General features: G+C 41.8%; 1 protein-coding gene across 1 annotated transcript in view; it reads right to left on the bottom strand.

The window, feature by feature from the left end:
* Positions 1-4,844: 4,844 nt before the first annotated feature.
* The window catches only part of tspoap1 (TSPO associated protein 1), a gene marked incomplete at both ends in the record, with an annotated part of 203,051 nt that continues 194,911 nt past the window's right edge, over positions 4,845-12,984 (bottom strand). Inside the window, 4 exons of the mRNA XM_084320339.1 lie at positions 4,845-5,204; positions 6,278-6,412; positions 6,503-6,574; positions 10,082-10,194. Of these exons, the coding sequence (XP_084176465.1) occupies positions 4,845-5,204; positions 6,278-6,412; positions 6,503-6,574; positions 10,082-10,194 (680 nt within the window). The remainder of the gene's footprint in view (positions 5,205-6,277; positions 6,413-6,502; positions 6,575-10,081; positions 10,195-12,984) is intronic.

The raw sequence follows: 12,984 nt of genomic DNA, 5'->3' as shown, positions 1-12,984 counted from the left end.
TTCCCATGAGAATAATTTCACCTTCCAATGTGTTTTCTTTTATACCATATATATATATTATATATATACAGTACACAACATTTATACCACTTTCAAACATGCATTGTGATTGGACGAGACATTCCACGAGTGCTTATAACCAGTGTATAGTGTGAATTGCTATGTTACATTGCTTAGCAATACGGGCTTCATTGTTGATAGATAACCAAAATAATGATTTGGGCTTTATGTAACACTTTAGTTAGAAAATATAATGTAAACCTTTTTTTTATTAACAGTACATAATGTAATGTTGTATACAAGCAATAACTTACTGGAGGTCATGCTGTGTGGTGGTTTATTTAGCACCAACCTCGATCCAACAACCACAGCACACAGGTAACCGCAATATTGCACTCCTTCTACATTATGGCTTAAGCATTTAGTATTGACTGTGTTAAAGGAACACGGCAACTTTTTGGGAAATTAGCTTATTTGCCATCTACCCTGGAGTTAGACGAGCAGATACATACCCTTTTCTTCTCTGTGCATGCATTAGGCTTAGGAAACAGCCGTGCCGTTAGCCTAGCTTAGCGTCATTCACTGGAAGTAGGTGTGCCAGTGTAGCCTAGTTCCCAACAGTCATGAAATACACTCCAAATACAACTCCAAAACGTCCCTGTAAACATGTTGTGACCTGTGTATTTACCACGAAAAAAAGAATTAGACATTAAAATTTTCTAAGCAGATATATACTCGGAACTATTGTGCCTAATGCATGCACACATTGCACAGATAAGAAACGGGTATGTATCTGCTTGTCTAACTCCAGGGACCAGGGTAGATGGAAAATAAGCTAATCTCCCAAAAAGTTGACGTGTTCCTTTAAAATACCGCACCCGCAAAACAGAATCAGCGTAAGAAAATATTTTGTGTGAAAATATACATACTTTATTCCTGTAAAAAGATACATATTGAAAGAAACTCCCACAATTTCAAGTCAACAAGTCGTCTGTGCACTACTTCAGTTATTGTTCCTCCACAAAACACTGCCTGGACATGCAAAAAAAAAGAAGAGAAAAGACATCAGAAAAACAATATTAACAAAAGAAAAAGAGTAATATTTACAGATGAGCTTTTCCAAAACGGGTCATAAAAACATTGATATATAAAAGGTAAATCTTCCACTGGTGTTGAAAGAATACAGGTCAGGGAAAGACTAAAGAAAAAAAAATAAAGAAGTTCCGCTTCGCTGTATAAAAATATACCACGGAATCAAAGTCCCAACACTCTTTATATATACAGTCACATAACTCCTAAAACATTCTTTCCACTGCATCAACAATCACACTACTCGAATACTGCAAACTGAAAAGCCAAATAAAACTATATATATATATATATATATATATATATATATATATATATATATATATATATATATATATATATATATATATATATATATATATATATATATATATATATATATATATATATATATATATATAAAAACATAAATATGACAGTATTAATATAAATAAGGCAGAATATGGGTATAACTTCTTATATGCATGCAATCAATAAACATACTGTAAACAACATATTAAGACTAAACAAGGTCTTGTAAGGCTAAATATTATCAACTGTTCTAAAAACGCTACCTATGGGTGTAGGTCCTAGTCGGTCGGCAGAGCGGGAACGGGACGGGTGCTTGTGGAGACAGGACAGTGTATATAGCACCCTACTCACTACCGAGCAGGTAGGGGGAATACTTGTGCATTTTAAAGGCCGTGAAATACAAATAACCATACAAAGATTCACTGTACATTTCGGCAACTTTTTAGAGTACCCCCCCCCCCCTCCCCCAAAAAAATTATCCCATACAATACAGCCATGTCAATCTTGCCTCCATCTCGCAGATTCAAAGTCCACCTCTAAAGTGACATCGGCAATCCCCTCCACCCCCTCCCATTCATTCATTCTTGGCATTTTTTCTGCTCTTGGTGCAGTAATGCTCCCTTTATATAACAATGACAAAGGATTTACAATAAAAAACTAAATGAAAAAAACATTCATAACGTGAAAACAAACACAAGAAAAGATTTGCCTCCGACTGCTGTAGTCAGGTGTGCTTTGACTCCCATCTAACCCACGTGGGGTACTTCAGTGGGGTGGAATATGGATTGTATTGTATTTGTTACACATCTGCAATTAAAGTGAAATATGGTGCCTTCAAAGGGGGTTGTGTTCACAGGAAGAGTCCATATGAACGACCCACTGTTGTGGTATTCATAACTCATGGCATTCACTTCCTAAGTGGGAATTTTCGTTTATTTTTCTCCCATTTACTCCCAAATGTTTGTCTTTATGCCAATTCCCTGTGTGTAAAAATGGCAAAGCTCATGGAAGTTCATTTAGCAGTGGAGTCATATAGAGTCTTTCTTAACAATTGTATAATATATCTAAGGAACATTTTCATATTCTCAATGGTCAATTATGACTTTGAATTTCACATTTGCTAGCTAGCTAAACCATTAGCTTGGGTGCCTTCAAGACAACGTTGTCCAGTTGCTAAGCAACTGTGTTCTCACAACATTCATGCGCTCAACTTCCCACGATGAAACCACAAACTCACAGGTTTCATTTGAAGGCAGCATTAGTCCCACACAGAAGAACACATGTCTATTGTCCATCCACTCAACAATTCACCCCATTGAACATCCCACGGTGTATGATGCTTGGTCTCTCGTAGCTATGGTAACAGGCAAAGCACCTACGATTTTGGCAAACATCATATTCCGCGGTTTTCAACAACCACAGCCTCGACAAGTGGCGCGGTACACTATGAAATTACAAGAAAAACAAAACCTGAGAGGTGACTCACCGGCCCTGCGTCAAACCAACAATTAAATAATGATCTAATAAAAACAAATAAAAACAAAATCACTGCATAATGAGTTGTCGGTGACAAATAATAACGGTCGCTAACAACTGGGACTCGATGCTAACATCAACAAATCACATGCGGCTACACTGCATGGTCAGTCATGATGTTAGCATTAAGTCGTTCAAACCCAATAACCACATGTCAGCAGTCAGCAGTCCCTTTCTCATAATACTCCTAAGTCGAGGGAGCCGACAAACAAAGAGATAAATAACATTAGACTCTGTTACGATACAGTAGAGTCACGATAAACAAGATCTCTCTCTTTCTCTCACAAATACATACAAACATACATATAGAGAGCAGCACGCAACGTTTGGGCCAGCCGAGACAGTTGTAACGTTAGAGTTATGAACAACGGGAGTTGCGTGAAAGGCATCTAATTTCAGTCTCACCAGTGGACTGGGCAGCTTTGTCTATATATATATATATACACACACACACACACACACACATGCACACGCACACATGCACGCACACATGCACACACCCACACACACAAACACACACTAACACCAAAGAAGATCCACCCTTCACATTCTCGACATTTACAAATACGTTGGACTTCAATAAACCTTGTTAACAGCCTTCAACATAATATAAATGAGATCTACCCCACAGGCGTTAAAATAGATGGTAGTGGTACAGTACGATATCTGCTGCAGCTACAGTGATACAGCTCTGGCACCACTCCATGCCACATGGAGGAGGAGGTGGACACACAAACAAGTTTTTGTACAATTACTCTTAAAAAGACCAACAATCACAGAGTCCTTCTGAAATGTACCGACAGCCTGTTCAGAACGGACGGTGGTTTTCCTTTCAATACAGAAGAGATGGACTACTACTCCCTTCCATCTGTTTTCTTAACACTGTTAATCTTAAGCGCAGGATTTTTCAAAACCTAGTCTTGTATCAGGTAGCGGCGATACTGTACGTCCGGGCCGCATCTCAAATCCAGTCCCCTCGGCGACGACGACGACTCTTAAAGATTGACGTCTAAACGGAAAAATGCTCAAATAAGTTGACCACTGATTTTAAAATACTTGGATAATACTTTTTCCTTTTTGTTTGAGAAAATCTATTCGGAAGTAAATTGAGTAGGAATACTTGGACATGCACGTTAGCATGCTCTTGTGACGCTGCAATGCTTTGTTGACTCTACGAGACGAGTTACTCTACTGCATAAGAGGAGGTGTCGTCAGGTCCAGGATATCTCTGCCGCTGACAGGTTGATCTAGAGGTGTTGTCCGGGCTGGGCGATATGGCAAAAAATGGTATCAAATTTTTTTATAAAATAAAATTCATATCGTTCAATATCGATCATTATCGATATTTTTATTAGTATTAAAACAAATGTATTATATTTTTTATTATTATTATTATTTAAGCAACAAATGTATGTTTATTTTGCAGCAATTCTTTGTCGTTGCCGCCATCTTTAGTGTTACAGCCCCTCCCACTCCAGTTCTCAGGCTGCAGCTGGTTTGAAAGCGAAAGTACCAGGGGAGTTGATAAATCTCAATTTGGTCAGTATTGTCATTTGGACAAGCAAAGCCATTACTTTAAGTTGCAGTCCGTCCACTGTCTCTAGTTTTAAAGCTGCCCTGTTGCAGGTCACAATACAAATGTAAAAAGAAAAAAAGTATAATTATTATCGATTATGACCACGTTTCATATCGATGAGGAAAAATACATCGCAATAATTATCGTTGTCGTTTTATCGCCCAGCCCGAGGATATCTCTACAGGTTGATCTAGAGGTGTTGTCAGGTCCAGGATATCCCTGCTGCTGACAGGTTAGCGCGTGTGTCAGTCACAGTACATCAGATAGCGACTAACAGAATAACAGGTGAGACTAATAGAGCAGACATGAGGGGGGGGGGGGAAGTGCTTTGACCTTTGAACCTCCCAGCTGCTCATTCTCTCTTGCTGGCTCCCAACTTTCTGAAAAGCTTCCTGCCTTTGGAAAAGAAGCCTTTCTTCTTCTTGCCTTGCGGGGAGCAGTCCGTCTGCGTGGGGCTGCCCGCGTCGGGGCCGCAGGAAGGAGGAGGAGGAGGAGGAGGGCCGCCGGTCCGGGTCCCAACTGGATCCGCCGCTGGGACCGGAGCTGGGTCAGAGGCGGGGCCTGTGTGTGGTGGTGGTTCCGGTTTCGGGCGTGTGTCTGTGTGGGTTGTCGGGACCGGCGGGCGAGGCGGTTCTGTCCGGGGGTCTCGTAGAGGCTCTTCTGCCGCGGGGGGTCCGGGGTCTGGCTGCTCCACAGAGGGGCTCCGGCTCACCTTCAGGGAGACATGAACAGTGTGAGGAGACACCTTCTACAGTAATGTGCTCACTATACTGGTTAGATATACACTACACTGGTTATACACTATACTGGTTGACCAAACAAAGACGGACCATATCAAAAGCTATTTTGATCCACAATAATATCTTTAATAATATGTGTATCAATATCTATCTAAATCTACTTTATGTAAATACAGTAGTCTCCAGATTGAGATGCACACTTTGATGTCATAATAATAACGCATCAGTACCTTTTCAATTGCAAAATGCTTCAAAAACAGAACTCACACCAGTTCTTAACCAGCTATACATTACGTTAATGACAGGACAGCCGTTTAAATTGCAAATCACTGGTGGTCATTGGTACAAACGACACCCAGTGGTAGAATGGCCAAAATGGTGGAAGAAGACACCATTCATCTTTCTGCACTGAAAGGTGCGTTTGTAACTGGAGACTACTGTATATACAGTAATAGCAGGATACAACAGCAGGACAGGGACAGGGAGGACGAGGAGAGGCAGTGGTTCAGAGTTTGGGTTTGTAACGGAGGACTCTACTGCTAAGGCTAAAAGATGGAGGGTTCATCGACACAGCGTCAGGGAGTGAGGGAGGGGCCACAGGGAGTGAGGGAGGGGCCACAGGGAGTGGGGGAGGGGCCACACGGAGTGAGGGAGGGGCCACATGGAGTGAAAGAGGGGCCTCAAGGAGTGAGGGAGGGGCCACAGGGGGTTGGCTACTGTGCCAAGGTGATCCAGAAACACTTACGATCAAGTCTCAAAGTGAACACTTCGCTTCTGCTTCTGCAAAAAAAAAGGCCATGCAGGAAACCGAAATGCAAAACAATAAACAAAACAGGGAAAATTATAGCAAAGTTACAAAAAGAAAGGAAGCATCCAGTCGCTGAAAAAACAAGACAAGTGACAAAAAGAAAAAGTCCACGGAGAACAAAGTATGACAGATTTTTTTTTTTTACTCTTTTCATTTATGAATCCATGCTTTTATCCATAATACTGTACTGTAACAAGTGACCGCCACACAAAGACCCAGAGAGCTTTCAAGCTATACCTGTGGTTCTCTCCTGGGCTCGGGGGCGGGCTGGGCGGGCTGGGCGCGCGGGGGGGGGCCTGGCGGGGCCTCCTCTGGTAAGGCGGCCTGCAGGAAGTTGGAGGGCACCAGGCCTTTGTGTCCGTTCAGGTCTCCCTGGGAGGAACGGACAAAACGACGAGTCATCAAGAGTCCATTTCAACAGTGAGGGAGTCACCGCAGTAGGTGAAGCGATAAGGAACTCACGTAGAAGAAGCCGTCGTCGTCCATGTCTCCAAACACGTTGATGATGTCCCCCGCGCTGAAGGTCAGCTCCGCCTGGAGGGGGCCACAGGACGCAGATCACTAACCAGATCACTAGATCTGTTTTCATTTTAATTATCCGCAATATCTAAAACAATACTTGGCTCCATATTCTTCCAATTATTATTTAAGGCATTCTAGACAACTTTATTTTTCCATACCTATATACACTTTCAACAGCCAAGAAAGCCTTTTTGTTCAAAGCCCCTTCTGATTGGAATAACCTACTTGCAAATACTCGTTCCATTTCATCTTTTTTATTTATTTAAAAAGGCGCTGTCTTCTTACTATCAGAGTACATGTACATGTTTTTAGTGTATCATGTATATACTGCATACTATCATGACATTCATGACTGATCTCTTCCGAAGTAACGATCCATTCCTATCCTTGCTTGACTTGTGTTTTGTTGTTTTGTTTTGTCTGTCCTGTGTATTTTGTGATCTCGTCTGTTGGTTTACTTGTTTTGTATTGTTATTTCTTAGTTGATTTAGTTGTTGTAGATTCTGTTTCGATGTCTAATGTTGTTTGTTTGTTTGTTTTCTGAAAATGTGCAGACATTGTATTGTGTTGGGAGCCCCTCGAAAACCAGATGCTACATCTCAAGGGGTTATTCCCAATAAAGAATTTCAATATATTTGCTCGTTCTTGTTCTTATTCATTATAGGATACTTTTATTCTCAACTTCTTAGAGGCACTTTCACCTTAGAGGCACTAAGTCCGTTGAATTGTTACTTTTGTTGCTGTATTTCATTGGTAAATAAATGGCAAATGGTGCATTTTACCCAAAGCGCTTTACAATTTGTTCCTCACATTTGACCCATTCACTCACCCATTCACTCACCCATTCACTCACCCATTCACTCACCCATTCACTCACCCATTCACTCACACATTCACTCACCCATTCACTCACCCATTCACTCACACATTCACTCACACACTCACACACCCATTCACTCACCCATTCACTCACCCATTCACTCACACATTCACTCACCCATTCATTCACCCATTCACTCACCCATTCACTCACCCATTCTCTCACCCATTCACTCACCCATTCACTCACCCATTCACTCACCCATTCACTCACCCATTCACTCACCCATTCACTCACACATTCACTCACCCATTCACTCACCCATTCACTCACCCATTCACTCACACATTCACTCACCCATTCACTCACCCATTCACTCACACATTCACTCACCCATTCACTCACCCATTCACTCACCCATTCACTCACCCATTCACTCACCCATTCACTCACCGACGGCGGAGGCGACCATGCAAGGTGCCAACCTGCTCATCGGGAGCAGTTAGGGGTTAAGTGTCTTGCTCAAGGACACATCGACATGCTGCCCGGGAGGAGCGGGAATCGAACCGGGGACCTCCAGATTACCAGACGACACTGCTCTACCTCCCGAGCCACTGTCACCCTGTCATTGGTCACTGGTTTGGTTTTTATTTCATATATAGTTGACAACTTTATGAACAAGGGCCTGTGGTCATGCAGGGCAGCAGGCTGTATTTTTATCCCTTATTTCTATTTAGGCTTGCACACATGTTACAAAACATTACATGTTACATTACCTTTTACTACTTAGGTTGTCCAATAAAATCTTTGGTGATTTATTATATTCTTTTTAGTTATGCATGCACTTTGGTATTTGTTTAGTATGGTTATATCATCTAGTTATTTTGAAGACATGAAAGCCTAAATGAGGATCCAGTGGTGGTGGCGATGATTTGGGGCAATTTTCCTTTGATTTCCAATTTTCCTTGTGTGTGAATGAAGGCCTCCAGGGTTCACACCAAGTTTGATTCGGGTGTTCTTATCAAATAAAAATAAAACTAACCAAGGGGGTAAATGCCTCATGCTTGGATTCAAGCAGGCTGAACAAAGCCGGTATGAAGGTCAACTAATGAACATGCTCTGTGATTAGAACCCAGTACTCCTTATTTTGGCTACTTGCTATGTCATCATCATCTTATTGTATTTATTTGTACATGGAATTGTTACAGTCCAACAGTGTCTTCAGTACATATCATTCACTTAAAGGGGACATGCATTATAAATGGCTTTTTTCTGTGTTTAGCATGGTTTTATAGTAATAGGGGTTAGTATCAATGGGTCTGTGTCTCTAATTACCATATTGACACATCAGTCTAGTCTCGAGTTCACGAGATCTTCCCTCACTCAACTAAGCTGATTTGACGGTATTGCTGACGTGAATAGGGTACTGATTTGCATAACTAACTATTCTATATAATTCTAAATAATGTCTATGGTTGAGAGCGACTGCAGAGCGAGTGGAAGTCTTCACTTCCTCAAACAGAGCGAGGCAGAGAGCGCATAGTGTAACCCGACACTTCCTCAAACGGGTTTTGACTGCGAGCAGGGAGCGGACGAGCGAGAGAGAGGGAGAGAGATGGAGAGAGAGAGAGAGGGACCCGTCTTCTCTCACACACATGCAGCGTTTACACAGTGCTCCGTGCCTCCGTGTGTCCCTCTCTCTCTCTCCCTCTCCATCTCTCTCTCCCTCGCAGTCGAGCACCAGCATATCACTGTAATATCTTTGCGCATGCTCCCACGCGCACGCCCGTATTCCGATCCGTACAATAATAATCACAGGGGTATATATTGTCATTTGAAACAAGTTACCAATGCATTGTCCCGTGGGATTATGCCCCCCCACTGCGAAATTAATTAGTAACCCCCTCAGTCTCTCTCTATCTCTCTCTGTGCCAGTCGCAGACTGTGTGGATGACTGTCACTCAAAGTGCTTATGGGCGGAGCCAGGCCAACACAACCTGAAATCCAAAGTGAGAAAAATTTGTCTTTTGAGTACTTGATTAGAAATATAAAACAATGAATTATTTTGAATAAAAGCTTACAGATGTGTTCAATAGACTCACAGGAATTGTGTAAAGTTGCCCAAATAGTGCTAGGAATAGCAATGCATGTCCCCTTTAATATGATCCACTAAAATCCATGGCCGAAAGGAACAGGAAGAAGAAAATTCTTATTGTACCTGCCCCTACACACATACAGTACACTGATACTGTTCATAGTGCAATGTTTACCAAACCAAACAAAATGGACATACTTATTTTGCAGAAATGAAAACATCAACACAATTAAATGAACATAAATAAATACATTTAGTGTATCTATCAGTTAAATTTCATATTTACTGAGGTTCATTCATTTATACACACACACACACCACACACACATTTATCTATATATTTATAGTACTGTTCTATTATATAATGTATTATTCTATGTTATACTTCTATATACTATACTATTATACTATATAATTGTATTATTTATATTTTATTATTTATTGTTGGTTCATTGCACTTGTAAATGTATCTGAGCTGTGCTAATGATGCAATGTATTGTATGTACGTAAATGTGGATGTATAACTAATACATACACACACAGTGCCAAATCTAGATCTTGAATGAAAGAGAAGTTCAAATCTGCACTGAGACACAACTCTGACCTCTACGTCGCTGTTGGGGGAGCTTTCTCGCGGATCGTAATCAAAGATGGCCACCATCCTGCGAGCCTTTGGGTCCGGGTTCCCCGCGACGGCAGCAGCTGTCCGACCGGCGTCTGGCGGGTCACAAAGAGAAGCACAACGTTTAGGACCCTGCCGGCGAGAGGAGCGAGGCGCATTGGGGATTCCATTCTGCATGCATGTCTTGTTCACTTCAGAAGCAGCATGCTGTGACAGGTGACAGGGAGTCAAACCAGAGCAGTGAGACAACATGCAGTAAAGAGGTGATGGGAGTCCATACCAGAGCAGTGAGACAACATGCAGTAAAGAGGTGATGGAAGTCCATACCAGAGCAGTGAGACAACATGCAGTAAAGACAGATGGCAGAGGAATGAACGTCAAGGCACTTTTTAATTTTTTTCTCCTATTTTTTCTATTTTTCTCCCATCCCAATTACCCGCTGTGCCAATTCTCCCCTCCCCTGTCTTGAACGTTGCTCGCATATGCCCCCCACTGGCCGGTTGTAGGGAGGATAGAAGCCTTGCATCACATGTCCCCTCCGGTACAAGAGGCAGCCTGTCACATCTTTTCACCTGCCAGCGCGGACTCTCATTGGCGAGGTGTAACATGTGGGAGGCTCACACTACCCCCGCTATTTTCCTGGCTCTGCTGTGCAGGCGTCCCCAACCGACCTGTAGGAGTCGCTGTCCACAACGACCAGATTACCACCCATCGACTTCCACCCGCTAACTCTGTCAATTGAGTTAGTATGACGACCGGCCCAAGCCGGAGGCAACGCCGACAGCCGGAGTCGAACCCGGTGTCTCTTGCGTTGGTGACGAGCGCAATGTCCGCTGCGCCACCCAGCCGCCCTCTGTCCGCTCATTTCTATATTAGTTGGGCCAAACACAAGGGGTGAGAATTGCAAAAGGAACATTGAGACTTTCAAGCCGTGTCAAAGAACATTATTTTCCAAGAACGTGATTTGAACAAGCAGCATCGTTATGTGAACTTGAGTTTTACACAAAACAAACGAACAATCAAACCAAACGACAACAAAAAACGACGACAACAACAAAAACAATGACAACAAGTGAGGAAAACCCTTTCACTGCCACACGACAGAAGGTTAACCCTTTCACTGCCACACGACAGAAGGTTAACCCTTTCACTGCCTAACCCTTTCACTGCCACACGACAGAAGGTTAACCCTTTCACTGCCACACAACAGAAGGTTAACCCTTTCACTGCCACACGACAGAAGGTTAACCCTTTACTATCACACAAGCGACGGCGATGCTCCATCATTAGCATCATTAGCTCCGCGGATGCAGAGCTAATGATGCTAATGATGGAGCATCGCCGTCGGTTGTGTGATAGTAAAGGGCTAACCTTCTGTATTGTCACAGTGAAAGGGTTAACCGGCTGTCGTGTGGCAGTGAAAGGGTTAAGAATAAGCTATTGCTCCTTATTTATGACAGACAGGGAGTTCATGAGGGGTTTGTCGTTTCTGAAATTGTTGGCCAACAAAAAGTATCTTTTGGAAGACAAAGTTCAAGAACTGTTGACGCAGTTACAATGTTCATAAAAACTAAAAATTACAATGTCTGGACAAAGATGGACATGTACTGTACCTCCCATCTACACATTACAAGCAGCTTAAAGGCCTGCGTGCAGCATGAAAACTAGACCTTTTTCTTTTAAGACTATAACATTTAGAGGTCAGCTGGGCTAGCTAACTATCAGAGCTATCTAACATTAGCCAATTGGTAACTGAAATGTTATCAAAGTGTGACATCATTCAGTCCCCCTCCTCACTCAGCCAGTCCTGGATAATATTAAGGCTGAGACCACTTATCGATTTATCGATAACTGCGTGAAATCGATAAGTGGCATAGATTTTTGTGTGTACAAAAATGTGTTTTCTTTAACTTTTTTTTCTTCTTTTTACTTTATACTATACTAAAATACTAGGTCTTGTGTCATGTTTTAGTTAAAACATCCCCATTTCATGTAAATTCAGTTGAATTGCAACTCTGCACTGTGCATTCAATATGCAGTGCACTCCTCCATCACATCCAGAGACCATAAGATGAGAAGGATCACTGTGGTAGTTTCGTATGTATATATTTTCTGTTAGGATTTGCTGTTAGGATAACAGTACTGTATATTTGCATATCTTGTATGTCACAAATGTAATAGTACTGTATACCTGTATGTCATGTATGTCAGAAATGTCAAGATATATCTGTATGTTGCCTATGTCATTATGAATTGAAAATGGGGGACCCTGATGTAAACAAGATGAAAGTCTTTCTCTGGTCTGCATCCCCTTAACAATTGTGTGTATTGAGCCGTACTGTATTGTACCCATTCTGCAATCTGTTAATAAAGTTTTCAATCAATCAATGGGGAAATCTGTAACACTAAAGATGGCAGCAACGACAAAGAATTGCTGCAAAATAAACATACATTTGTTGTTTAACCTCTTAACTGCTTGATTCTGTTTCGATGTCTAATGTTTTTTGTTTGTTTGTTTTTTGAAAATGTGCATACATTTGTATTGTGGAACACGCCACTTTGTGCATATTTTTAATACAATATATATTACGAATTAAAGCCCTATTTATTGCCTGTCGACTGCCAAAAATCAAATACCACTCCCGACTTCAGAGGCTCTACCTCCGTCAATCATTTGGCTATCTCAAAAATTATTGGACCGGGATGTAACCAATGAGTGTGGCTTTCCAATGATACCCCAAGTGGGGATGAGCAGATCAGGGATCTAGGTGAAAAGTCACGAGCGAAAACAGGAAGTAAAAATGCACCGAATGAGAAAATGGAAACCTGCACCTTTTCTCTCACATTTGACCAAAATCTCTCTATATCACGAATTTCTGAACCGA

The sequence above is a fragment of the Notolepis coatsorum genome, assembly GCF_963971535.1.
Source record: "Notolepis coatsorum genome assembly, chromosome: 8".
In the NCBI taxonomy this organism is placed as follows: domain Eukaryota; kingdom Metazoa; phylum Chordata; class Actinopteri; order Aulopiformes; family Paralepididae; genus Notolepis; species Notolepis coatsorum.
Note: the sequence above shows the minus strand (reverse complement) of the source record. Positions and strands in the feature narration are given on the sequence as shown.